Source organism: Choloepus didactylus, chromosome 15 (genome assembly GCF_015220235.1).
Source record: "Choloepus didactylus isolate mChoDid1 chromosome 15, mChoDid1.pri, whole genome shotgun sequence".
In the NCBI taxonomy this organism is placed as follows: Eukaryota; Metazoa; Chordata; class Mammalia; order Pilosa; family Megalonychidae; genus Choloepus; species Choloepus didactylus.
In genome coordinates, this window is record NC_051321.1 from 20,643,417 (window position 1) to 20,670,347 (window position 26,931).

General features: G+C 41.9%; 1 protein-coding gene across 2 annotated transcripts in view; it reads right to left on the reverse strand.

Annotated features, from left to right (window-relative positions):
- VTI1A (vesicle transport through interaction with t-SNAREs 1A) overlaps window positions 1-26,931 on the reverse strand; it is a 411,985-nt gene that overhangs the window by 15,397 nt on the left and 369,657 nt on the right. The window contains exon 9 of one of the 2 annotated variants that reach the window (XM_037804917.1): window positions 23,696-24,355. The exons of the other annotated variant lie outside the window; for it this stretch is intronic. Within the exon in view, the coding sequence (XP_037660845.1) occupies window positions 24,298-24,355 (58 nt within the window). The 3' untranslated portion in view covers window positions 23,696-24,297. Of the gene's footprint in view, window positions 1-23,695; window positions 24,356-26,931 lie in introns of those variants that run through there. 2 annotated transcript variants of the gene reach the window in all.

A 26,931-nucleotide genomic window follows, 5' to 3' on the forward strand; every position in this document is an offset into this window, starting at 1 on the left:
CCTTGGCCTGACCTTCCTGCAGCTGAAAGATACTCAGGGACACTTCCATTTTTTGAGGCTCGTGTATGCTGATAAATGAACAAATGCCAAAATAGTATTAAACTTTCTCATACAATTGAACTCTTTACATTTAATAAAGAAACACTCTTGACACACTTTCCCCAACACAACCAGGTAATTGTGCTATTCTCAAGATAGAGGATTTATAAATTACATTATTGCATATCACCCCAGGCTTTGTGATCCAGTCACGTGTAGGTGCAGAATGAACCTTCTTTCATCCTATCAGAGTACCTCCAAATTCTTGGCCAAATGGCATCCGTGTGTTGTGCTCAGCCCTGCTCTATGCTCATCAGCTGGGTGAAGCTGTGCTCCCAGTAGACTGGGGGACAGGGCTGCCATGTTGCTGAACTCCAGGGAACACCATTCAAATCAGAGTCCGTGTGAATGGTGCCCCTTGCATTAGTACAGGGCGGAGCCTGTGTGTTCAGACAGGCTGGCCCAGGTGCAGTGATGCGGTGTCCAAAGAAATGGATGAAAACATCTGATCCCAGCTCACCAGCCATTGTCTTAGCTAAAGTCACCAAATAGCAGTCCTCTTGGGTTTAAATTCTCGCTAGTGTCAAGTGTCAGAAATACAGGTTGGCCAGGATTCTCCACCAGTAAAGAGTCAACTTCCAAGGACTTGAAATAAATTACTATAATTGACAATTGTAAGGCAATTCATCACCAACACTGGAGAAAACATTCTGTCTGTTCAGAGGCATTTGCAGGAAGACAGAGTGTGCTTTGGACTGGAAGGAATTCCTAGAGCTTCTTGGTTTAAGCAAATCCAGTAAGTGAAAAGCTGACTTTATACAAAAAGGTTAATTCAGGGGAATTAGTCAGTTTGCAAAATAATTCTTTGCTTTACAAAAAAAAAATTTCCCTGAAGCATTTCCTTCTACACCAAGCCCTCATTAGCACGTTTACGACCTGAGACCATTTTATAAAACTAGTGATGTCCTCATCACGTGTAAGGAGCAGTCCGGTTGGGGAGATTGATGGGAATCAGGACTGCAAACACTTACAGGCCAGGAGCAGGACCCGGCGGGTGTTAACAAGGATGCTTTGTCCCCCATCAGAGTTTTGCTCTGTGCAGCCCAAAGGGTTACCAGCCAATGAGAATGTAAAATGCTACAACTGTTTTGGAAAACAGATTGCTTGTTCCTCAAAAAGTTAAACCTAGAATTACCATATGACCAAGAAATCTCACTCCTAAGTATACACCCAAAAGAACTAACTGAAAACAGGTATTCAAACAAAAATGTGTACACATATGTTCACAGCAGCCCTATTCACAATAGCAAAAAGGTGGAAACAACCCAAATGTCCAGCAACTGATGAATGGATAAAGGAAATGTGATACATCCATCATACAAAGGAATATTATTTGTCCATAAAAAGGAATGAAGTACTAATATAGGAAACAAGTTGGATGAAACTTGAAAACATGCTAAGTGAAACAAACCAGACACCAAAGGTCACATGTTGTATGATTCCATTCCATTTTAATCCATAGAGACAAAAAACAAATTTGGTGGTTGCCATTGTCTGGGGGTGGGGGTGGGGAGAGGGAATGGGGAGTGACTGCTAATGGGTATGGGGTTTCCTTTTGGGGTACTAAGAGTGTTTGTGATGATTGCACAACATTGCGAATGTACTAAATGCCACTGAATTGTACCTTTTCAAAGGGTTAAAATGGTTAATTTTCTGCTATGTGAATTTTACCTCAATTTAAAAAATAAATGTTACCAGCCAAATCCTCCTGTGGTTCCTGGGTGACCACTATGGGTCAGGGATACAATCAGGGATTTCGCAAGGGAGGGAAAGTCTGGCTCTGAGAGCCAGGGCGAGTGACTCACCCAGGGTCACCAGCAAGTCAGCGGGCAATCGGCAGGCTGGCCGGGCCCTCCCAGTCCTGGCAACCCTGCCCTAGCCACTGTGTGTTCTTCAAGGGCCAAGGATACTTCCTCCAGGAGTGATGCTCAAACCCCCTTGAGGGTTGGCTGGATTTAGGACTCGTACGGAAAGGCAGAGATAGTAACTTTACAGTAAGGAAACTTCACAAATGCCACCTTCACTACGGTGAATATCAAAGTTAACATTGTCAGCGATGAGACAGGTTGGTATCACGGCTCCCTGATATGATGTGATGGAAAGGGCACTTCACCTCTGTCTTATGCTCTCCAAAGCCATAACCTCAGCCTAGTCATGAGAAAACATCTGCCAACCCCAAACTGAGGGACATTCTACACAATTCCTGGCTGATACTCTTCAAAAGTGTCAAGGTCATGAAAGGCAAAGAAACACGGAGAAACTGTCCCAGATCGGAGGAGACAGGAGACATGGTGAGCGATTGCCATGTGGGACCCTGGAGGGGATCCTGGGACCGAAAAAGGATGTTCATGGGGAAACTGGGGAAATGTGAACAAAGCCTGTAGTTTAGTTACTAATATTTACAGGTAATTATGTTTAGTTAGTAGTATTAACATGACTCGATGTTAATTTCTTAGTTTTGATAAATGGACCATCACGATGTAAGATGTTACCATTGGCAGGACCTGGAGGAAGTGTACACAGAACACTCTGTACTCTTCTTTGTAACTCTTCTGTAGATCCACACTTATTTCTAAAACAAGTTTTGGTCTTGTTTTCCGTTTTTATAGCCCAGGGGTAATTTAAACATACAGCCCTCCCCATTTTTTTCTTTTGAGAAGGTGAGAACAGCATCACGGCCCTGTTGCACATTTGGCCAGTCTGGGCAGCTCTGGCTTCTTCTGGGGAAAGAGCTGCCTCACATTCCCCCAGTTCTGCAGGATGCCACACCATGCACCTGGTTTTCGGAGATTAGCCCAGCTGCCGGTCTGAGCGTAGTGGTGCCCAGGAGCAGTGGTGTGTCAAGTGGGCTCAGCCAGACAACTGGGCCTGCAGAGCCAGGTCAGGAAATGAACAGAGTCTTGGGGATATATAGACACAGGGCCCAAGGAACTTCTCAGAAGGATTTTTGGGACTTAGGGAATCTCATGAATAAGAATATAAAGTTAATAAATTATGAGTACACCAATCAACCTGATCAATCTCATGCACACAGAATGGTCAAACAGAGGGAAAGGGACCCCATACGTTTCCATGGTTTGATGGGGAAAATAAAGTCAGTGCTTCTTGCCCACCAGGGTAGTCTCCAAGGATGACCACCATCAATTTCTTCTCTTCAAGAGCATGTATGCTACTCAACCCATCAAGCCATCATCCCTACGTGGAGTCACTTCTGCTCTCCTTGAATCTGGGCTGGCCCTGTGATTTGCCTTGACCAATAGAATGTGATGTGATGCCCTCGTAGTTCTGGGTCAAACCTTTAAGAGTTCGGGCAACTTCTACTTTCCCTCTTGATGCCGGCTTCCATGTAAGAAGTCCTTCAGTCTGAGATCCTGAGACCATCAGGCTGCAAGCAAGCCCAAGCTATCCTCAAGGAGAGATCACAGGGAGGAACAATGAAGTTCCAGCTATGTGAATGAGGCCTTGGACTTCCCAGCCCAGCGCAGCAGCTAGTGGAATTTAGCTGAGTGAGTGACATCAGCTGATGCCTCAGGGAGCAAAAGATCACCCAGCTGATCCCAGTCAACCCACAGAGTCATGAGAAATAATAAATCATTATCCTTTTAAACCACTAAGTCTGGGGCTGATTTGTTACCCAGCAATGGACAATTGAAACACCCACTGATGTACTTTTTTCTGTAGTTGACTTTTAATAGTTGTCCTTATCAATTTTAACTCTTTTCTTTAAACTCAAGAAATCAAGATAAAAGACAAGGTCTGTCTAATTCATGTTAAGTAGTTGTAGAATAGTTCTGATGGATATTAAATAAGGATTTAGAAATCAGATTATATTATTTCTCTGTTCTTATCCTTCATTGGCTTCCTGTCTCACTCTGAATAAAAGCCAAGTCATCCAAATAGCCTGCAAGACTCCTTTGATTTGTTCTCCACTCCCTGCTTCTCTGTTGTCAACTCCTCCTGCTCTTTCTATGATAGGCACGGTCCACCACAGAACCTCTGTACTTGCTGTTCCTGGTTCTGGGAATGTCCTTTTCCTAGATAAATTCATGACTTGCTCCCTCACCTCCTTCAAGTCTTTACTCAGATGGTACCTTTTCCATGAGGTCTTTCCTAATTCTATTTAAAATTGCTAATCTCCCTTCCCCTGACCCTCTGTATTCCCTGTCTGGCTTAATTTTTCTCCAAAGCTCTTGTCACCATTTAACATACTGTGCATTCTTACTCATCTTGTTTACTGTCATCTCCTGTGGAGGTTGAAACTGTATGCACCCCAGAAAAGCATGTTCTTGTGGCTAATCCATTCCTGTGGGTATAAACTTACTGTAAGTAGGATCTTTTAATGAGGTTACTTCCGTTAAGGTGTGGCCCAGGGTGGGTCTTAATCCTCTTGCTGGAGTCCTTCATAAGCAGGATGAACACAGAGAGAAAGAGAAAAGCCAGGGAAGCAAGAAGCTGAAAGCAATGAAATCTGGAAGAGAAGGAAGAGACCAACAGGCACCACCATGTGCCTTGCCATGTGGCAGAGGAGTCAAGGATCACCGGCAGCCAGTCGTTGGGAAGAAAGCATCACCTCGATGATGCCTTGTTTTTGGACATTTTTCACAGCCTCAATACTGTAGGCTTGTAAGCTAATAAATTCCCATTGTTAAATGCCAACCCATTTCATGGTATCTGCTTTCAGCAACCTAGCAAATGAAAACATCTGCCTTCACTAGAACCTCAGTTCCAATAAAGCAGAAGTTTATTTGTTTTTGTAAATAAATCCAAAACTTAAAACCATGTAGGCACACAGTTGGCACTCATTAAATCTTTGTTGAATGGATCAATGAATTTTTTAAAATCCACTGTCCTCACTCTGGATGGTTTCAGCCTGAAGTGTGGTGGACAGCATCACCTACTGGCGATATATGGCATTGCAGTTCAGCTCTATTAGACAATAAGAAGGGGGAATCACAAGGGTGGAGTTATGAGAATCTCAAGTCTGTAGACCAGGGGTCAGCAAACTTTTCCTGTAAAGGACCAGATAGTAAATATTTTATGCTGTGCAGACCAGATGGTCTTTACCATAACTACTCAACTCTGCCACTGTAGCATGAAGGAAGCCATAGACAATATGTAAACAAATGAGTGTGGCTGTGTTCCAATAAGATTTTACTTACAGACACAAATTTGAATTTCTTATAATTTTATGTGTCATGAAGTACTCCTTTTCTTCTGAATTTTTCAATCTTTATAAATGTAAAAAACATCTTTGGCTTGTGAACCATATAAAAATAGACGATGGACCATAATTGGCTTGTGGGCTCAAGGTTGCCAACTACTGCTATTGACAATCTCTAAGTGACCCAAAGTGTGTGAGAAGAAGTCAATACCCAGGGAAAAAGGCCAGAAGGCTATTAGCTTTTAAAGGAGAATATTCATAATATGACTTCTTGAATATTCACAGTGATTTCTGTATTCCAGGCACTTTTATAGCCAATATTTGTGGGTGAGAAAATATCAGGCAGTGGTCAAGTGAGAAGAACCAATCTGTAGGCTGGGAATGCCAAATACACTAACTTCTTCATGCTTTCTTCCTCTGAGAAGGAGATGACAGCATGTAGAGGGAACAATGGCAGGTCATCACAAGTAGGTAGACTCAAGAATTACCGATGAAGGTATAGCTGGAGCCTAATGCTAAGGGAGAAAGGCTGTGACTTTGATTCCTGGCATGGGTTGATTATGTCCTCTGGATCTCTTGGCTGCAGTATGTACCCCTGGCCTCACCCAGACAACTCTCTCATGTAGATAGGACAGGTCACAAGGGAGAAGCCCTCAGAAGATCAGTTCAAACCCAATGCCCTTCTGGCTACAGGAGATGAGAACCATTTTAGCAGTCCAAGTATTAGACAGTGTTTAGTGTCTTTGGGCACAGTGCTGGGTTTGGTATGTTCTAAGGGTATGTTCTGGGTGGGGCAGGGACCTGAGATGGAAAGATATTTTATCCTGGCAAAGGCTCTTTATTTTTTATAAAGAAACTTTAGTAAGAAAAATTTCAAACACATATAGAAGTAAGAACATATTAAAATGAACTTCTATGTACCCAATCACGCAGCTTCAAGACGTGTCAACTTACAGCCAAATTTTTTCATCTACAGTTCAACCCCAGATGACTTTGGAGTAAATTCCAGATATCACATCATTTCATCAAGCAAAGGCTATTTTAACTATATAGGAATTCATTAGTTAACATTCCAAAACTTAGAATTCATTACCTAGAATTTAGAAAAATGAAAAAATATAATTAAGCAAAAGCAAAGCAATAAATATAATCTATGATCTCACCATTAAGACACGATCACTGCTAACAGTTTTTCCTTTCACACTTTATAAATCAAGAAAAGTATCTTACAATAAATAGCCTTTGAAACTTGATTTTTTCATTTATTAGTATATCTATGACACATCTTGCCATACTAATAAATATACATCTGGAGCTAGTTCTTAAAGGCTCTGTATGTATCCATTTTGTGAATATACCATCGTCTCTCTTTTTAAAATTTTATTGTTTTTACTGGAGTAGTTATGGGTTTACAGAACCATCATGCACAAAATACAAGATTCCCATTTACTACCTCACCACCAATAACTTGCACTGGTGTGGAACATTTGCTACAATTTATAAAAGATAGCACTTTCTAAAATAATTGTACTTTTTTTAAACAGTAGTTACCTTTGTTACAGTTGATGAAAGATTATTAAAATAGTACTATTAACTACTGTCCATAGTTTACATTATGTTTATTTTTCCCATATACCACCCTATTATTAAATATCTTATATTAGTGTCATACATTTGTTATATTTCATGAAAGAACATTCTTATACCTGTACTATTAACTATAATCCATTGTCTACAATAGAGTTCACTGTGTTATACAGTCCTATGTTTTGTCTTTTCTTTTTCTAGTAACATGCATGCTCTAAAGTTTCCCCTTTTAACCACATTCACCTATATAATTCAGTGCTGTTAATTACACTCACAATAATGTGCTACCATCACCACCGTCTATTTCAAAACCTTTGCAACCAACCTAAATAGAAATTCTGAACAAATTAAGCATCAACTCCCTATTTGTTAACCCCAGTCTACCCCCTGGTAACCTATATTCTAGATTCTAACTCTATGAGTTTGCTTATAATAATTAGTTCATATCAGTGAGATCATATAGTATTTGTCCTTTTGTGCCTGGCTTATTTCACCAAGCATGTCGTCCTCAACGTTCATCCATGTTGTCGCATGCAATAGGACTTCATTCCTTTTTATGATGGAATAATATTCCATTATTTTTCCATTCATTGGTTGATAGACACTTGGGTTGCTCCCATTTTTTGGCAATTGTGAATAATGCTGCTATGAAGATGAGTCTGCAATCCTAGTAGCAGGATTGTCAATTCATATGGCAATTCTATACTCAGTTTCCCTAGGAACTGCCAAAATGCCTTCCACAGTTGCTGCACCATTTTGCATTCCCACCAGCAATGAATGAGTGTTTCTATTTCTCCACATCCTCTCCAACCCTTGTAGTTTTCTGTTTTTTTTTAACAGTAGCCATTCTAGTGGGTATGAAATGACATCTCATTACGGTTTTGATTTGCATTTCCTTAATAGCTAGTGATGTCGAAAATCTTTTTATGTGCTTTTTAGCCACTCATATATCCCCTTTGGAGAAATGTCTATTCAAGCATTTTGCCCATTTTTAAATTGGGTGGTTTGTCCTTTTTGTTGTTAAATTGAAGGATTTCTTTATATTTTCTGGATATTAAATCTTTATCAGATATATAGTTTCTAAATATTTTCTCCAGTTGAGTAGGTTGTCTTTTCATTTTCTTGACAAAGCCCTTTGATGCACAAATACCATGGTCTCTTAAAACCATTTCCTTGTTGGTGTGTATTTATGTTATTAGATTTTTTTGCATTATAATTATACTGTAATAAATATTCTTGACCAGATATTTTGTGTCCTTGTTTGATTATATCCTTAGGATAAATTACTAGACGTAGAATTCCTGGGGTAAATGTTACCCACATATTTAAGACTTTTTATTCATATTGCCAAGTTGCTTTCTAGTAAGTTGATGTCAAGGTGATACTAAGTAAACAGGGCGTGTTTAAGGGTAGATGTTATCCTAATCTTCGCCAACACCCAGTATTAACATTTTTGTAATCTTTGCCAATCTGATAGGAGAAAAATAGTACCATTTTAATTTGCATTTCTCTGATCACTAGGGAGTCTAAATATTTTTAAACTGTTGTTTGGCCAACTTCATGTATATATATTTTTAATTCTGTTATGGAAATTTCCAAACATACAAAGTAGAGAGAACCCCTACGTAGTCATCAACCAACGTGAACATTTATCAACACATGGCCAATCTTGTTTCACCTGGATTTTCCCACTTTCCCCTTTCATGTAAACAAATACACTGGATTATTTTTAAATAAATTCCAGACATGATATTAACTGCAAAATTTCAGTATATATTTTAGCGATAAAGATTTTCTCTTTTTTTTATTATACCCATTTTATCATTAATAAAACTAAAAGATAATAATTTGTTAATACCAGAAACTATCTAGTAGTCAGTGTTCAAATATTCAAATGTCCCTGATTGTCTCTGTCTCTCTCACTCTCGCTCTCTCCCGTGTGTTCTCTCTCTCTTAGTTATTTGGTTTATTTGGCTCAGGATCCATACAAAGTCCACACATTTACATGCAGTTAATATGTTTCTTAAGTCTTTACAGAGTCCTCCTCCTTCTTTTCTTTATCTTGACCTTTATTTGTTGAAAAAACTGCGTCATTATCCCACAGTCCGGGTTTTGCTGATCACTTCACAAGGGTGTTGTTTAACATGTTCCTCTGTCTCCTGTAGTTTTTTGTACATTGGTAATTAGAGCTAGATGCAAGATCAGATTCAACTTTGATTTTTTAGGCAGGAATAATATTCCTGTGTAATAAATAGTCCTACGTAATTTGTATTACCCTAAATCAAGGGGCATTTACCATTTTTTCTTTTAAGATTTACAGTGGACGCAGATGTAATCAGCCTGACCTGTTCACTGTGAAGTTCTCCAGTAGTTTTCATGAATGTTTTTAGCAGCCATTCCTGACCATTGCCTGGATTCATTATTTCATTAGGGATTGTAAAATGATGATATTCTAATTCTGTCATTCCTTTGCATTTATTAGCTGAAATTCTATAAATAATACTTTTCTTACATCAGCAATTCGGTTATTCTGAAGTATAGTTCATGCTGGAAAGGCAGGTAAATATTTTATTCTTTCTTCATTTGCTGGTTTTGAAAATAATGAATTGGTTTCCAAGCCTCTTCCGAAAGTTACCAGTGAGTTTTTTAAAATTATCATTATGAATTCATGGACTTGAACATGTTTGATGTGTTTCCATTCAATACAATTATTGTTATTTTTAATGCTAAAATTTCTCCTCCTTTGGCCAGTGGGGAGCCACCTCAGATTGGTTCTGTGTCCTTTTGACACAATCACAGAAGTCTTTGATAGCTTGTTTGATATCTGATATGACAAATATTCCACTCTGATTTTGAACCTTTAAAATCATATCAATATTGTTATTTTGACCATAACAAGTAATGAATCACATACACACATATATTAATGTTCTTAGAAACTAAGATTTTCACTGTAAAAGAGATACATGTATAAAATCAAATAAATAAAAAGCCAGTAATTCTAGGTTGTAATTGGATTTACAGTATAAACTCATGATGTAATTTCCTATAGAATAATATTTTCTAGAACTTTCCACTTAAACACCTAGAAACAATGATGAACGTAACAACAAAGAGAACTCCATTGGCCCAGATTGTGGTCTGCAAATACAATTTCCCACTAAAACTGGGGCTGCTTAGATAGAGACGAATGCCAGGTCTGGGACAGGAAATTCATACAGGTCTTAAAAATTATTTTGGTAACATACATACAGAATAAAATTTCCCACTTTAACCACTTTCAATATACAGTTCAGTGGTATTAATTGCATTCACAATGTTATATTGCTTTGCCATCATTCATCACCCAAACTTTTTCATCCCATTGTCTATTAGGAAGATTCTTTAAGAAGTAGATGTGGGGGAAGTAGAAAATAATTGGCATCTCTAGTAGAAGGCACCAGGCAGAACTTAGCAGCAGCTAGAGGGACATCTCCTCCCACTACTTGGTAATTATGGTTGCTGTGTTTTTACCCCTGAAAGCCAACCTGCCAAAGTATTGGACCCAAAGTTCTTTCCAATTGTCCCAGCTCTTTTTCTGCTTGAATAGCCTCTTTTTTTCATCACTCTCTTATCTTACTTCTTGTATGACCAACTTCTAACCTTAAGAAAAACAAGTTCAGGTTGCACTTCCTCCAGGAAGTTATCCTGATTCCCACCATGTTGGTTGATCTTTCACGGTGTTCCCCAGTACCCAGGGCAGGGCTCATTTAATGCCCTGTATTAAAATGATCTCTTCATGTGTCTGTCTCACTCACTGGATGCTGAGCTCTGTGGGGATGGATCCCTTATTGTATCTTTTTCTCCCTGGGTCTTGCATAGGACTTGGCATAGGGTAGGGGTTCAGCAGATGCTGGTGGACCTGAAGCCTTCTCGGTTTACCCCAGCCCACACCAATCCCCTTCTCCCTTGTTCTCCCACATCTTCTTGTCTGTGACACAATTTAGCCTCTCATAAAATCTCCTGTACCATTTGAAAAAGTGGATCAGATTTGCCTTATCAGCTAGGTTATGAGCCCCATGGTCAGAAAGTGAGTCTCGGGGGGGGGTCACCCCCCACCCCTAGTCCCAGGCAGAGACTGAAACTAAAGCATCACTTAATAAAGAACCCCGAAGCCCAAAAAAAAAAAAAAAAAAAAAAAAAGAAAGTGAGTCTCATGCTTCTTTTTCTCCCCCTGAGTGCTGGCAGAAGCTGGGTACATTCCTTGATATCTGCTGTTTAACTTCTAGGTTTCCAGGTTGGATAGGATAAAGTTTCAGCTGCTAAGACAAAGATCAAAAAGAACAGTGGCTTAAAGGAGATAGACATTTATTTCTCTCCCATGTGCGGTTTGGGCCTAAATAGTCCAAGGCTGGTATGGGGGCTCTACTGTGCCAGAGTCCTAAGCTCTTTCTCCTTTGCTGCTCCTCCTCTGTGCCTCCTGCATGGCCCAGGAGGGCTCTCCACATCATCGTCATTCCAACCCCTTCCCTTTTAGGACATGGACTGGAAGTTAATACAGCACTCTGCTCTCTTCCTATTGGTCAGAACGTATCACACAGCCACATATAGCTGCAAGAGAGTCTGGGAAATGTAAAATTGGGGTTCCATGGAAGATTGTAGGGAGACTGACGTTAATGGAAAATCATCAGTCTCTGCCAAGGCCCCTTAAGTGCCTACGCGGCAATGTCAGGACTCATGCTATGAGTCTTATTTCCAATTTTACTAGACCTTTAAAAAATATTTTAAAAAATATTTAATTTTAAAGATTTCACAGTTGGGGGTGGTGGAGCCATGTCTCAAGCCTCAGTAGCCTATGTCTTTATTTTTACAAACAATCCTCCCCCTTCCCCCCTCCCCTATCCTCTCTTCTCTCGTAATCTTTAATCTGCTTTCTAGCTCTGTGAATTTGCTATTTCTAGTCAGGTCTTGTAAGTGACACCATATGATTTTTGTCCTTATGTGTCTTACTTATTTTACCAAGCATAATGTTTTCAAGGTTCTCCTATGCTGCAGCATGTCTCATAATAACATTTTTTTTTCTTATGGCCAAATAATAGTCCACATGTGTATGTACCAAATTTTGTTTACCCATTCATTTGTTGTTGTTTCCAGCTTTAGGCCATTGTGAATAATGAAGCTATAAACATTGGTGTACAAGTATCTGTTTGCAATCCTGTTTTCACTCTCTTTGGGTACAAACTGCAGGATCCAATGGTACTTCTATATTTTACTCTTTGAGAAATCACCTTATTGCTTTCCACAGTGACTGCATTATTTCACATTCCAACCAGCAATGCACTAGATTTCCAATTTCTCCACATCATCTCCAACACTTATTATTTCCCATTTTTTAAATAGCCATACTTGGAGATGTAAAGTGGTATCTCATTTCACTAGTGACTAATGATGTTGAGTATCTTTTCATGTGTTTATTCATCATTTCTGTATCTTCTCTGGAGAAATGTCTGTTCAAGTCCTTTTAAATTGGGTTTTTTGTCTCTGTTGTGCATTGTAAGAGTTCCTTATATTTTCTGGATATTAAACCCTTATCCAATATGTGATTTGCAACTATTTCCTCCCATTCTATAGGTAGTCTTTTCATGTTTTGACAATCTACTTTGATGCACAAAAGTTTCTAAATTTGATTAAATCAAACTTATCTATTTTTTTGTTGTTGTTGCTTTTGCTTTTGGTGCCAATATAAGAATCCATTACTGAATCCCATGTCATGAAGATTTGCTCTCTTCTAATAGTTTAAAATTTTTGCTTCTTATATTAAGATCCTTAATCCATTTTGAGTTGATTTTTGTACATGGTGTGAGGTAGAGGTCTAACTTCATTCTTGTGCATATGGATAGCCAGTTTTTCTAACACCATTTTCTGAAGAATCTAGTCTTTCCCCATTGCATGTACTTAGCACCCTTGTCAAAAGTTGGTTGGTCATACATGTGTGGGTCTATTTCTGGGCTTTCAGTTCTGTTCCACCAATCCATTTGTGTATTAATGTGCCACTATCACACTGTTTTGATTACTGTCACTTTGAAATACAACTTGAAATTGGGAAGTGTGAGTCTTCCAAACTTGTTCTTTTCCAAGCTCTTTTCTGGCTGTTCAGGGCCCCTTGTAGTTCCATATAAATTTGAGGATTGGTTTTTCCATTTTTACAAAAAAGGCTGCTAAATTTTAATAGGGATTTCAATGAATTTAAATATGTATTTGAGTAATATTGACATATTAACAATGTTAACTCTTCCAACCCATGAAGATACGATGTCTTTGTCATTTATTTAGTTCTTCTTTAATTTCTTTCAACAGTGTTGTGTAGTTTTCAGTATACAAGTCGTTTGTATCCTTTGTTAAATTTATTCCTAGATATTTTATTTTTTTTCAATGCTATTGTACATGGAATTGTTTTCTTAATTTCCTCTTCAGATTGTTCATTGCCCATGTATAGGAACACAATTTTTTTTTGTGTTCTGATCTTGCACCCTGCGACTTTGCCGAATTCATTTATTAGCTTGAATAGTTTTCTTATGGATTCCTTTGTGTTTTCTCTATATAAGATTATATTGTCTGCAAATAGAGATAGTTTTACTTCTTTCTTTCCCATTTGAATACCTTTTATTTATTTTTCTTGCCTAATTTCTGTGGCAAGGATTTCTAGTAAAATATTGAATAGCAGTGGTGAAAGTGGCAGTTTTGTCTCATTCCTGATCTTTTGAAAACATTTTAATTATAAAAGCAATACTGGTTCATTGTAAAAAAAAAAAAAAAAAAGAAGTCTTAGAAGTATATAAAGTAAAATTTGGAGAAAAAAATCCTCTGTACATTACCAACAGTAACATTCTTAGGCAGAGGTAACCACAGTTAAGTTTGGTGCATTTCCTTCCACACCTTTTTTATGCTTTTATAAGTACACACACACACACACAGACACACACACACACACACATTTTCCAAATAAGGTTGTACTATAGTATGCATAACGTAATTTGCTTTTTTAACTTTATGTAATTTGCTATTTTATTTTCCAATTTATCATGGATATTTTTCTATGTCAGTACATAGTATTCCATTATATGGATGCACCATAGTTTACTTAAACACATGCTTTATTGATGGACTTCTTAGAAAACTCCCTTGGCATAAAACTTGACTTTTATTTGGATAAATATCTAAGCTAAATTGATGAGTTCTCAGCTGCAGCCAGATGCCATATAGAAAATCCAATGATTGATATACTATGTGACTAAAATCATTAGCTATGTTTCTAGAAGGGGCCTGGTAGAGTTGATCTAATTGAGGTGTCTCAACTTCCTCATCACGGGGACCCAGTTAATAATAATCAAGCCATTCTCATTTGTTTAGCACATTCCAACTTTTCAAAGCTTCTGTGATATTGGACTCCTGGAAGTAAGGAAGGCAGGTTTTATCATCCCAGATTTATAGATTTATGGTAAAGCACACAGGAGGTTGGAGGCTATTAGTCAGGGCAGAACTTGGAAAGAAAATGAGTGTCCTGACCTTACACTCAAATCACTGTTTCCACCGTGCTTCACACTCTCAGCCACAGGCTGGTTTCTTACTTGGATAGCCAGACCTGGGCTTCTGGAATCGTGGAGACAGAGTATATGCAGCTACTCATATGAGACACTCAATCACTGTCTCCCAGCCCTCAAGATATAATCCAGATTGGCTAGGAGGGGGCATTTAATCTGATGATAAGTGTTCAAATTCCATCTTTGCTGCTTTTTAGCTAGGTGTTCCTGGTCAAATATTGAATCTATTTATGTCTAAATTGCTCCATCTATAAAACAGTGGATAATAGTAGTGAGCCATAGTGTGGTTGAGAGCGCATGCAAAGAATTTAGCACAGGGCTTGGAATATTCTAAGGGATCCATAAATTCGCAAACATTTGCTGAGCACCTGTAGCCAGCTGCTGTAACTGTTGGGCATTGAATCGTGTCCTCCACAAAAGACATGTTCAAGTCTTAATCCACATTCCTTTGGGTGTGAACTCATTTGTAAATAGAACCTTTGAAGATGCTATTATTAGTGTGTGGACTCATTTGTTAATAAGATCTTGGAAGATCCTATTTAGATGAGACCAAATTGAATCAGGATGGGCTTTAAGCCATATGACTGGAGTCCTTATCAGCAAAGGAAATTAGGATGCAGTCAGTCAAAGAAAGCCACAGGATGACACCAAGGAGACACATTGCCATGTGATAGAGGCAGAGACACAAGCCAAGGAACCCCAAGGCTTGAGGCAAACCAGCACCAGACTCCAGGAGAAAGCATGGTCTGTTGAGACCTTGATGTTGGACTTTTAGCCTCCCAAACCATGAGGCAATAAATTCCTGTTGTTAAAACCAAACCGTTGTGTGGTATTTGTCATAGCAGCCCTGGCAAACTAAGACAGAAACAAAGATGAATAAGGCCCAGTCTTAGCCCTGTAGGAGCTTGCAATCTAGTGGACAAGAATGGGTGATACAGAAGCAATTCTAACCTTGTTTTTTCTTTTAATTCTGACAACTTGTATCATGAAGCCTGGAGCTCCCTCTTATCTCACATAAGCCCCCCTCCAACACAGCCATGATATCCATCATCCTGCAAGCATCCTTCAGGATTAACGAGATCAAAGTAACAGACAGGAACATTAACATTAATCTGCAGATTGCAAACAGGCAGAGCCCTCCAAAGCCCCAATCTCTTGAAGGTCACCTTGGGTCAGGCAAGCTTCCTTTCTCATATCCCGTGAGGCCTCTGGGCCATATAAGCCACTTCCTGACGTTCCTCCCACATGGGACCACTCTTGGCTTTTGAATTCAGTGGAGAGGTATGGAGACCCTGCCAATCTCCCTAAAGTTAGAACAATCTTTTCCTTTGTTGAAAGAAGAAAACAATCTAACATCATCCCAAACATAGCGATCTGCCCTCCTTTACCAAGTTCATTCTTCTTAGGTTTTCAGTTCCAAGATTCTCCAACACCCCATCCTGCATGAGGCTGCTCTTTTCTTGCCTTGCATTCATTAATATGTTTTAGTTTAGGACTTGGGGATGTGGCGGTTAAACCTGTGGGGATATTTTGTCATTTCCAGGAGATGCCCACTGGTTATCAAAGGGGAAACCAAGGCCATGCCTTCTTGTGTCTCTGGGCCCCCCACTCCCCTCACCCCTTCCACTCGCCCCGCTTCCCCCAGCCTTCACAATGTCAAATGTGCTCCTTCAGCATATGGTTTGTCTCCTGCTTTCCTCTTTCTCTGGAAAGCAAGTTCTGGCAGGAGTTGGTTGACCCAGGTTTCTTTCCTATGGGGCTCTCCTATAGAGAGGGCCCAGTTCTCCTGTTTATAGATCCCCAATAAGCACCCCGCTTACATGACCTGCCAAGAGCTATCATTACACAAACCACATTTTCTAAGCCTGTTATGAAAAGTTCAAAGCTGACATTGTCTGGGAAAAGGGCACAGACCCTGTGATATACAGTCATATCTGGGAAAATGGGGACATGTCAGGGCTAAGGCAGGGGTAAGACATTGAGCTTTGGGAAAACAGGGAAAGGAACAATTCATTCTGAGAAAGGCCAAAAATAATCTAACAAAAACATCTAATCCAAAACAGGCTCCTAAGCCTTTATAAAGATAAACAGGCCAGTCTGGATGGAAGTTGGGTCCTAGCTCCGGGACTCTCAAAGAGTTGCCAAATGTGAACACTGATTTTCTAGAAAAATAATCAGACTTTGCTCACTTAAAACTATAATCACAGTTACCATCTGCTGAGCACTTACAATGTGTCAGACACTGTGCTAAGTGTTTTACATGCCCTATATTGTTGAAGTGTAGATACAAAGATGAAAAAAATGTTTAATCTTTCATCAGTCCATCTATCCATCCATCAAACATTTACTGAGCAAGTACTAAGTACCAGAGAGGACTGTGATCAGATGCCCACTGACTTGCTCTTCCAGTGGATTGGACGAGACCCATACAGAAACAAGTAGCCTCAGCACAATGTGATAATATAATGCGAGCCGATTTTTCTAGGAATCTGCTGGAGGGCCCCTGGTTCTAGCCCCACTGCCCACCTCCCACCTTGTGAGCCAGAAATTAAAACGCATTCATTAATCCCATCTTAAAATCCCAAACAGCTCCCAGCTTCAAGTGGTAATAAATATTCCATGCCCAATTGTGCTGCGTTCCTTGCTGTGTTTATTAAATGGAGTTTCTCATAATTCCAGTTATTCATTTTAATAGCTCAGGCCTTGGCTGTGATTTAAACAGGCCGCTGAGGAAACAGCCATGGTTAAACATTGTAACAATATGGATTATTAATTTAATTGGCCGGCTATTACTTGTTTGGACTCTGAGCTAACACATTTAGTTCAGTCTCCAGTGGCCCATAAACCACAGAGGTCATGACTTTAACATTCAGAAGAATGGGAAAAAGGAATTGAAGTTGAGATTAGGAGAAAAACTCACAAAACAGCCTGGGGAAGACAGAGGGGACGCAGTGCACTTGCTACACGCAGGACAGGGCAAAGGGGATTCATTTGTTGACTTCTCATTAGAGTGTCTTTCAGTAACCACTGCCTGGATTGGCAGCTGCCAGGAGCCAGTATCTCACTCCAATTCCTGAAAGGGTCAAGCCTGTAGCTATGGTGATGGGGGCACCACACACCCAATAGGGCCTCACCTCTCTTCTGGATGCCTGAGCCCATGGAAGGATTGCGTGCCATGAAAAAAGATTGGCTACAAATGTGAACGCAGGGTTTTACCAGCACTGCCCCTTTGTCAGCCTCCTGCAACCTCCCAAATGTCAGAGCTCTTAGTTACTGGCCTTCTTCTATGCAAAAGCCCCTGTGAACTTTCTAGATGCCACCCAATGTCTGCTGGGGTCTCCTGGATCCTGAGATCTTGATGGGATCAATTTGAACCTGAATTCCATGGACCTGCAGATGTCCAAAGCCTTCCTTCAGGTTTCTGCATATTTCCAGTGGAGCTTACTTGTTTGGTCTCAGGTTCCTGCGTCAGCTGAATCATTTCCATTTACGGATGGATTTACAGTCTTCCTGATTGACCCACATATGAAATTCCGAAATTCCTTCTTCCATCTCTAATACGAAACCCCAGTCACTCTAGGTGCATGTGGGAACGAGAGGGACTCGACTGATAATTTCAGGGGATCAGAGAGGTTTACCTCACTGCAGCCCAAGTATTGGGACAAGAATGTTCTTGTTTATTAAAGACCTTCCTGTTCTCCTTGAGCTGAGATTGTTCCGTGGGCTGCCCTACACTTGGAATTTTCTAGTTCTGTGCTGTCTGGCTGACTTTTATCTCTGCTCCTTACCTCTGTATAGAACATTGGGTCTTAATCTGAGATCCATGGAATTCCAAGGCATCTGTGGGGTCTGTGAACTTGGGAAGAAAATGACATCCTATTTTTAGTAGCCTCCACCTGGAACTTGGCATTTCCTCCTCTTTTGAGTGTAGGAAAGAGACCACAGTGGTATTGGCAGTACCAATGTGACGCTGTCATCACAAGAAAACACAGATACTTTTGTATCATGGTACAATTATTATACATTCTTGAAATATCATTTGTGCTCTATTTGATATAATGGTAGTTATTTGACTGCCCCTAGATTGCAGAATATCACAGTTTTCCTGTCTGTAGATGTTTGTGAGACATTGCTTGCCAACTCATGAGTAACTCTGGGCTTAGTAATTCAGCCACCAAAAGGTGACATTGCATATTCCCACATTGGAATTTAACTCAATAAATCTTGGAGGATTCTGATGTTACTTATAAAGCAAGCTGTGGACTCTTTAAGCATATTTGCAACCACTTATCTTTGTGAATCAGAATTTTCAACACTTGAAACCATCAAAATTAAAAACAAAGTCAATTGAATGTCCAACATGACATGTGTGTGCTGCCTTTTCAGAGACAAACATGTTGTATTGGTCATGAGCAAACCAAGAAACCACAGCATTCATATGGATATATCTTAAAAAAATAAAGTTAAACTTTAACTTGCTTATATTTTAAATGCATTGCCTTGTTATTTAAATGTGCTTGTAAAGAAGCACATAAATGACTATATCACAATTAATATAATTGGTTTCCTTTGTCATCCTATATATTTTTTTCATGCATTTAAAAATATTAATTTAAGAAGGAGTGCTTAGGCTTCCATAGCTGGCCAAGATGGTCCCTGGCACCAATGCTGTAGGAACTCCAAATTCTTCTCTCTGTCAAGCAGAGCAATCTAGTTTCAACCAGCTCACCTTGCCATCATAAATTCTGGGCCTGTCACTGAGCAGGACAGTCTCCAGTTGTGCCGGCATTTTCCTCCCCATCTGACCCATTACATGTCCATTTGCTGCCTGACTCCTCACAACTATCGGTCCCCATGTGCTACTGAAGAAAGCAGAGAAAAGGAGATGGGGTAACTTTGCTTCTCATATTTGGAAGCATCAGGCTAGTCATCTCATAGCAGCAAGAAACCATGACCAAGAGAAAGGAGAACGGACCTCAAATTTGAAAGCAGTGGTTTTGAACAAGCAGGATTGCGTTAGTTTCCTAGTTCCCTTCTTGTCTTGAGCTGATGACTTCTTTTTAGTGCTTATGTTCAACGTGGGGAGTAAACCTCTGAAATGTGTTATCCCAAGAGAAGGCACAGACCGAAATGTTTGCCGTGTAAGAAGGCTTTTGACATTACATCAGATGTGCAGCCAGTGAATGGCCCTCAACAAGTTTTTGTTGAATTAATGAACAACTGAATGGATGAAGGAAGGAAGGTATATGAATTACTAAGGGAACATAGGAATGGAGAGCAGCTGTCAGCAGTATTATCCCCCAGAATTCAGGGGCCCAGTCCCATCCCCTAACGTGTGTATGAATGAAATCAGGTTACAATAAACAACATGGATATCTCGGAGAGGAAAAAGTCACAGCTGTGATGTCCATTATTTTCTTTTAATTCCAATAGAAACCTTGGGAAGTTCCAAAATGCAGGGGCATTTTACCTCCTCGATCTGCCTGCCACAACAGGCTATTGCTGGTCCCCTTTGCTCTTGTCCTTCTCTGTGCTGTTCACAAACCCAGCTCAGCCCACAGGGAAGGAGTCATTTGGCTTTAGGACAGAGCCCACCAGCCAAAGTCCTGACTCTCCAGGGTGGAGGCAGGAAGTGGGGCTGAGGGAGGCCCCCAGTTCCAGCAAGGATTGAAAATGGAAGCGGAGGAGAGCAGGAGGGATGAAAAAGAAATGGTTTCCCTGCATTTCACATGGAAAAACAAGATGCAGATGGCTTGTCCATGGACACAGACTCCAAAGCAAACCCTATACAGGAGTGCGTAATGATTTCAGACTCTCCTGAAAATGATGGCGGTCTTGTTTTCCTCTCCCCGAGAGCACCCTCCCCACCTTGGTAAGTGCTAGGCTGCAGATGGTGAGACTGTCTCTGGGAAAACCAAGCTTGGCAGCTGCTTTCTGAGATTGAAAGAGAGCATGTTTACCCCGAAGAATTCTTCCAGAGAAAGCTGGAGTCAGTGTTTATAAAAGGCAAATCATTCCCAAATTCATAAAGACGTCTCTTCATATCATCCTCTTCAAACTTCCATGTTAGCGTGTACACGTGCGCTTATGGCAATTATGGAGGTAAAGAGAACAAGACTGATCAAAGAGTTACTGAGTTCCTACTATGTGCCATGCAGCAAGGAAGATACCAAAATGAATAAGCATTACCTTAGAGCTTTGCCCTTTTTAGGGAGACCCCAGGCGAACTAAATAACCAGGCAATCTCAGACCAAGCTCTGTTGAGAGGAGGTTTTTCTGGCTGTGGGCCGCCATTTTGTGGGGCCTTGTTACTTGATGGCTCTAGGAGAGAGAGAGCCCCATTTCCTATGGCCAGGCCATACCAGTCCCACCAACAGCAGGCTTCAGAAAGGCCCTGGGTTTGGACATCTCCAGGTGTTTATTTGGTTTTTCCTATTTCTTGGATTTTAATTGGTTTCAGATGTGAGTGCCCAATAGAGGCCCTGAATAAATAAAACAGATCATAAAATATGGCCAAGCGAAATGGGCGTGAGTAATCCCAGTGTGCATGGAAATGCACTTCCAGAAAGGCTCATAAATAATGAGGTGGAAACAGTAGTCTATTTTCTCTTTAATGGAAAGCCAATTAAGAACCCTCTCTGGACTGGAGGAAAACAGTCAGGTTCCTTTGTTCTGTAATGAGGAGGTGGGGGGTGGCAGTGGATGAGGGGAAAGCCACAAAGCTTGCCAGAGCAGGGCAGAGAAATCACGTTGGTCGTTGGGTCTGTAGAAAGTAACAGAGTAGGCAGTTCGAAGCCCCAGCTTCTCATCCCATCCAAGCTTCCCCAGTTCCTTCACAGGTTGATGGAGGAAGATCTTTAAGTCCAAGCTGAATATCTGGAGGCCCAAAGCAGGAAGCCTCCCTGTGAATTCACAGAATCCTGTTGTTACTGACCCAGGATTGGCTCCTGCCTTTCTCTCAAGGAAGCCTGGAGGAAGCACCCCAGCTGGTACAACTGCCAGGGCACGCCTGCTTGGAGCAGTGCGAGGCAGTCAGGGACACTGGATTCTAGTGTCATTCTCCTTCAGTTGTCCCTTCACATCCCAGAAGACTCTTCTCTTTGGTGAGATTCTTGGTTCCACCCCTAAGTAACTTTGTGATCCTGCTCAAGTTTCTTAATTGTTCTAAGCCTAAGTTTCTGCATTTGTAAAACAAGGCTACTAATGAACTTAGTTCCTACCTGGCAGAAAGCAATAAATAGCAGTGAGACCTCTTGTAGGTCTAGTAGTTATTGCCGTTGAAGCCTTTCTGGACAGGCAGCTCTTTGGAATAGCCAGTGGGGTTCCCTAGGAAGCCCACACTGGGCCTCGGAACATCATTTAATTCCCACTGTCAGTGAAAATAGTGCTCTCTGAGACCTGGTGCAGCCTAGTCCACAGATCCAGGGAGACCACTGCCTCCACGATCCAGCTGAATCTAGCTCCAGGATCATGCTCACCAGGCTGGGGAAAAGAGGAGGCCTAGAGGTGAGGAGCATTGTTGGGACTTCCTGGAAGTTATGAGCATCTTCAGTATGGAAACATGAGGCCTCCCCATGCCAAGTCTGCTTCTGCATATCCTTCTATAACAATTGGTTGCAGTTTTATGGAGAGAGAACCCACAAATCACAGCAGCTCTGTGCTGTAGGAACCGGGTCCAGGGCTTTTGACAAAGGGACTCAGTTGGAGAAGCATTGACTTCATTCCTTATAATGGGCTTTTGACAAGTTGTTTAGAAACAGTGGATAAATCACTGCTCAATCCTCCATGAGCTCTCAAGGAATTCCTTGAAAAGCAGAGAGGTCTGCAGGAAGAGCATGAGGTCTTAGGAGACTTCATCATTAATGTTTGTCACTGGTCACCTATGCACTGGGGGTGGGTCACACTGCCTCAGCAGGTAGGAAAGGAGGGACTCACAGAGAAGCACCTACAATGGATCAAGCACATTACCTCTCATCTTGTGAGGTGGGTCCTAATAGCCCCATTATTTGGACACAGAACCTGGGGCCCAAAGAATTTACGTAACTTGCCTAAGATCAGATCCTGCATTAGATTGGGTTTTATGGCTTCAGGCAACAGAAATTCACTCTTAAAAAACCCAAGAAGAAGCTGAGCAAGCGGGCCTTGCAAGGGCAAGGATGTGGCCAGCTTTGCAGATGGAGGTAATAGAAGCTAATGGACAGACTCACTGGGGAACTGTAGGCAAGATGAATCAGCTGTAACTCGCAAGCCCATTCAAAATTTACACTCTTGGGAGAGAGAGTCTCATTGGTTTGACCAGGTCACCTGACCACACCTTGGGCAGGGAAGACATGGCTCTTTGAAAGACAGTTCTATCTGGACTGAATGCAGTGGGGGAGGGGTAATCAATCCCCAGAGAAAAATTGGATTGCTGTTACCAAATGAAGGGGAAGAGACATTGCATTGGGAAGCACAACAGATGTCCATTGGTCACAGTCGGCAAGTGGCAGAGCTGGAATTCAATCCAGGTCCATGTGACTCAAATCCCAGGAGGACTGCCAGTAATACCCCATGCTGGCCCCCCACCTCCAGGACCCTCACTGCTGTGTCCAGACTTGTGGCTTCCTCTTTAGCAGGCCCCGTGTTGCTGGCACTGCTTGGGAAGGGTTCATGCCCCTGCTGGAGAGGAAATCGCCAAAAAGGACAGTGGAAGGGGAAGCGAAAGAGATACAGTGGCAATTTAAGAGTGAGAGAGTGCCATGGAGAAGTGAGGAAGGCTTGCGGCTTTCTCAACGTGGGAAAACGACAAATCACTAGGAAGTTTTGTGGGGGAAGGAGAACAAACAGGGACCATATGTGGGAAAGAATTAGAGATGTAGAAATGGCTGGAATCGTCTTAAATTAAAAAGAAGCAAAGATACATCTTATCTGCTACTCAAAAGTGTTTGAGGTGGCTGATAATATAAAATATTTAATCAATGAGAAGTTTAGAAATTGTGGATTTAAAAAAATTGTGGAAGGAGATGTACATGATTAAAAACCTGCAATTGAGAAGTTTGAAATTTAGCTTAGAGCTTCCTGGCAGCTAAGGCAAAAAGGGAAACATGATAGGTTATCTAATTTTCATTGTCTCATAAAAGGAAGTGAATCTGCAAGTCAGAAGATACAAAATTTCTCCTAAGTTATAAAAGGAAATTAATCTGTGGGACATCAAATAGCCAATGAAAAGATTTTTGCACTGTAATTTTATTGAACATGAGCAACTTTATTTTGATTAAGTGAACTGTTGTGAAAAGTCAAGAGTGTTCTTATCAAGTACCCCTCTCCAGACTGGACAGGTTCCCAAAGTTTGTCTGGTTCAATGCTTCCCCAGCCCCAATTCACGCATGGTCTCCACCATGACCCTGTCACACAGGCCTGGGCCTGTTTCCTGCGATTCCTGCCCCCTGCTCTGCTCTGGCTTAGAGTGGACTGGCCCCTGAAGGCCGTGTCTCTCAAGCTCCCGGGTCACCTGGCTTCTGGCTGGGTTCTGGTGGTGGGCAGCACTGAAGGGAGAGTGGACGCTGTGAGGGAGAGGACAGGGTATTTCGCCCCTTGGGTAGCGGCTCCAGCAGATCTTGTCCCCTCCGTGGCCCCAGCTCTTCCAGCTTTGCCTGGAGACCCTGGCCCACTCTGGTAACCCCACCTTCTCCCCCTGTCCCTCCAGCCTAGGGGCACTGGTGGCTTCCCATTCAGGTTCACTCAACACCCCCTGCTTGGCTTCTCAGCTCTTCCATCTCCTACAAAACTAATTCCTGAATTCAAGTGCCTCTGTTTTCAATACTTAGCTGGTTTCTATTTCCTGGGTAGATTCTGCCGGATATACCCACTAATTGGTTGTCCAGCCTCAACTCAAACATCCCCTGGAAGCAGGCACGCCTTACTTTCCTCATCTCCAAGGCGGGGCCACCTGTTGGGGAAGGGACAAAGGTGACATTTCAGTAGGGTGTGGAGTGTGGATAGGACCTGGACTGAAGAGGGGAGAAGGAAGAACGTTCTGGATGGAAGAAGAAATATACAAAGGTTTGCGACTGGGAGTGAGTACGGCAAACTCAGAGAACCACAAGGACTTTGCAAGTTGAAGCAGAAGCTGTGTTTATTCAAAAGACACATTTGCAGTAATTACCATCAACTCCCATTGCACTAGGATCCCAGGGAACCTATAAAAGGAGAGAATGTGGCCATTCAGGAACCCCCTCAAAGGGTTCTGTCAAATACCTTGAGGTTTAGGATTGATACACAACTTCTCCCAAGTCCAGATTCCTGGATGTACAATGGACTATTTTGTCTGCTGTGGTTTCTGTTTGCAAATGCAGAGTCATTCTTTCAGAGACTGTCCTCTATGAAAGCAAAAGGGGGAACAGAGTGTCTAGGAGGGGCTTCAGAGTCCTGGGGGCTCAGGGATTGACTAGTCTGAGTCTCTAGAATGGAAGGAAATTTCCAGGGGAGGGTGATGTTTATTTGAATCTCTTGGCATTTCTTTGAAAAGTTGGGGAAAGGGGCAGATCCAGGTTTTGGGGGGTGTAAAACTAGGACTGGCTTCACAGATGTGCCACCTGTACAGTCCCACAAGGTCCCAGGTTTAGAAGGGCCCCACGCTTGGTTTAAGGTTTTTCTCTTGCCGTCTTGAAATTCATGAACAAAGAGGCCCCACATTTGAGTTTGCACCGGGCCCCACAAATTACATAGCTGCTTCTGCGTGAAACATATCTTTGGGGGAGTGAGGGGGCCCACATCACAAAAACAACGCAAAATGGTAGAAACAAAGTTAGGAACCTGGCCTTAGAAGCAGTACCTGGGAAAATAAGGTGCCCTGAAGAAGCTTAAGTTGTATTGGCTTCACAGAGAATCTACTTCCGGTTGTGGGGAGGGGACACATCTGACCTCAAGAGAGGTCTTCAGACTGTGGCCTGGGGAGTCCTGGGGGTTCTGTAGATGGGGGTGTCAAATGGCAACATCTTTGCCCCGTCTCTCCCTCCACCTTTGCTTTATCCAGAATAGCTCCACTTTGTTCTGAATTAATAATTGAGCTTCAGGCTGTTTTTTTTTTTTTAAGGGTCCCATGACTCACATAGTTTGAAAACCACTAGTTAGTCAAACCACATCACACCAGGCTTTTTGTTGCAGGGAATTGCTTATTTCAGAGGGCCCCAGGTGACCCGCCGACCTGGGGTGTCTCCAAAGCCAGGTAATACTAGGCCGTCCTCTAATCCAAGGAGACTCTGCTGTATTTACAGAGAGCTTTGAAATGTTCTGGGAAAAAAGCTGATCAGATGTGCAAGGTATTATATTCACGGAGAGAAAAACCCTCCCAAATCTTTATAAAATGGATTAAGCCAGTTTCCAAGGGCTGCAGGTTTGTGTGATCTTAATCCTGCTCCTTCCCCCCCATCCTCCACCTTCCTCCTTTGTTTTGAGGATAGGCACCTTCCTGGGTGAGGGCTGGGGCACCTTCCGGGCTGCCCTCTGCCCTCCCCAGCTCTCCGCAAGGGAGGAGTTAAGGGACACCCCTGCCCTCGCACCCGGCTTTGTCCAGGCTGCCTTTGGCTCTGGGTGCATTTCACATTCATGGGTTCCCAGATGAGGGAGGGAAATCGGAATAAAATATTGTCATTATGCCTCTGGGCACTCGGCGACTCAGAGTGGACAGCAGATGGGAAAAGTTGTGGATCACAGCCCTATGCAATCTTTGACAGAATTTCAGTCAAATGTGGCTCGTCCAGCTCTTTGTTTCTGTCAGTCCCTCTTAGCTAAAGTTAATTTAAATTGACAAGAATATTAGCTCTTTTTAAGGGGTAATACCTACCTCAGGACCACCCCCTTCAGTGGATACGCAGACACAACCCTCCATGGTCAATCAACTGTGGGTTTCCCAAGGAGAGCCAGCCCCAGACCAGGAGACCTGGGTCACCACCCAAGGCCAGTGATGGTCAGTGCCTTCTGTTCCACTCTGTGGAGGAAGGAAAGGGGAGGCCAAGGGCGCCAGCTTCCCAGAGGGAAGTGGGGTCTCAGGACTGGCAATCCTGCCTCAGGAATTGGGCTGAGATGGGAACAGCTGTCTGAGGGAGCCACAGTGAGGGAGGATGCCCGTGTGTGAAGACAAGCTAGAAACTTCTCCAGCAGGTGGAAGGAAACCTGAGCCAGCACTGTCACCCCTCAGAGGAGTCATGAGTTGCTGATGTACAGTTTTGGACATTTTCTGTTTGTTCTTCCTTGTTGCTTTCTATCTTGATATGCCACATACAGAGACTCAGAGGTGACAGGTCAAGTCTACCAACATTTGTGACTCCTAAGGTCACTTCATGCCAGGACCCCGGTGACTGGTCTCACCTCCAAAATTGATGGTGCATCCAGGAGCATCTCCACCCACTCTCAAACCAACATGTCTGCCTCTTGGGAATTAAATGTGGCAACCTGGCTTTGTTCCTCTATCTTTAAAATCAGGCAGATCCATACACAATCCGTGGACTGCCAGCCATTAAAGGG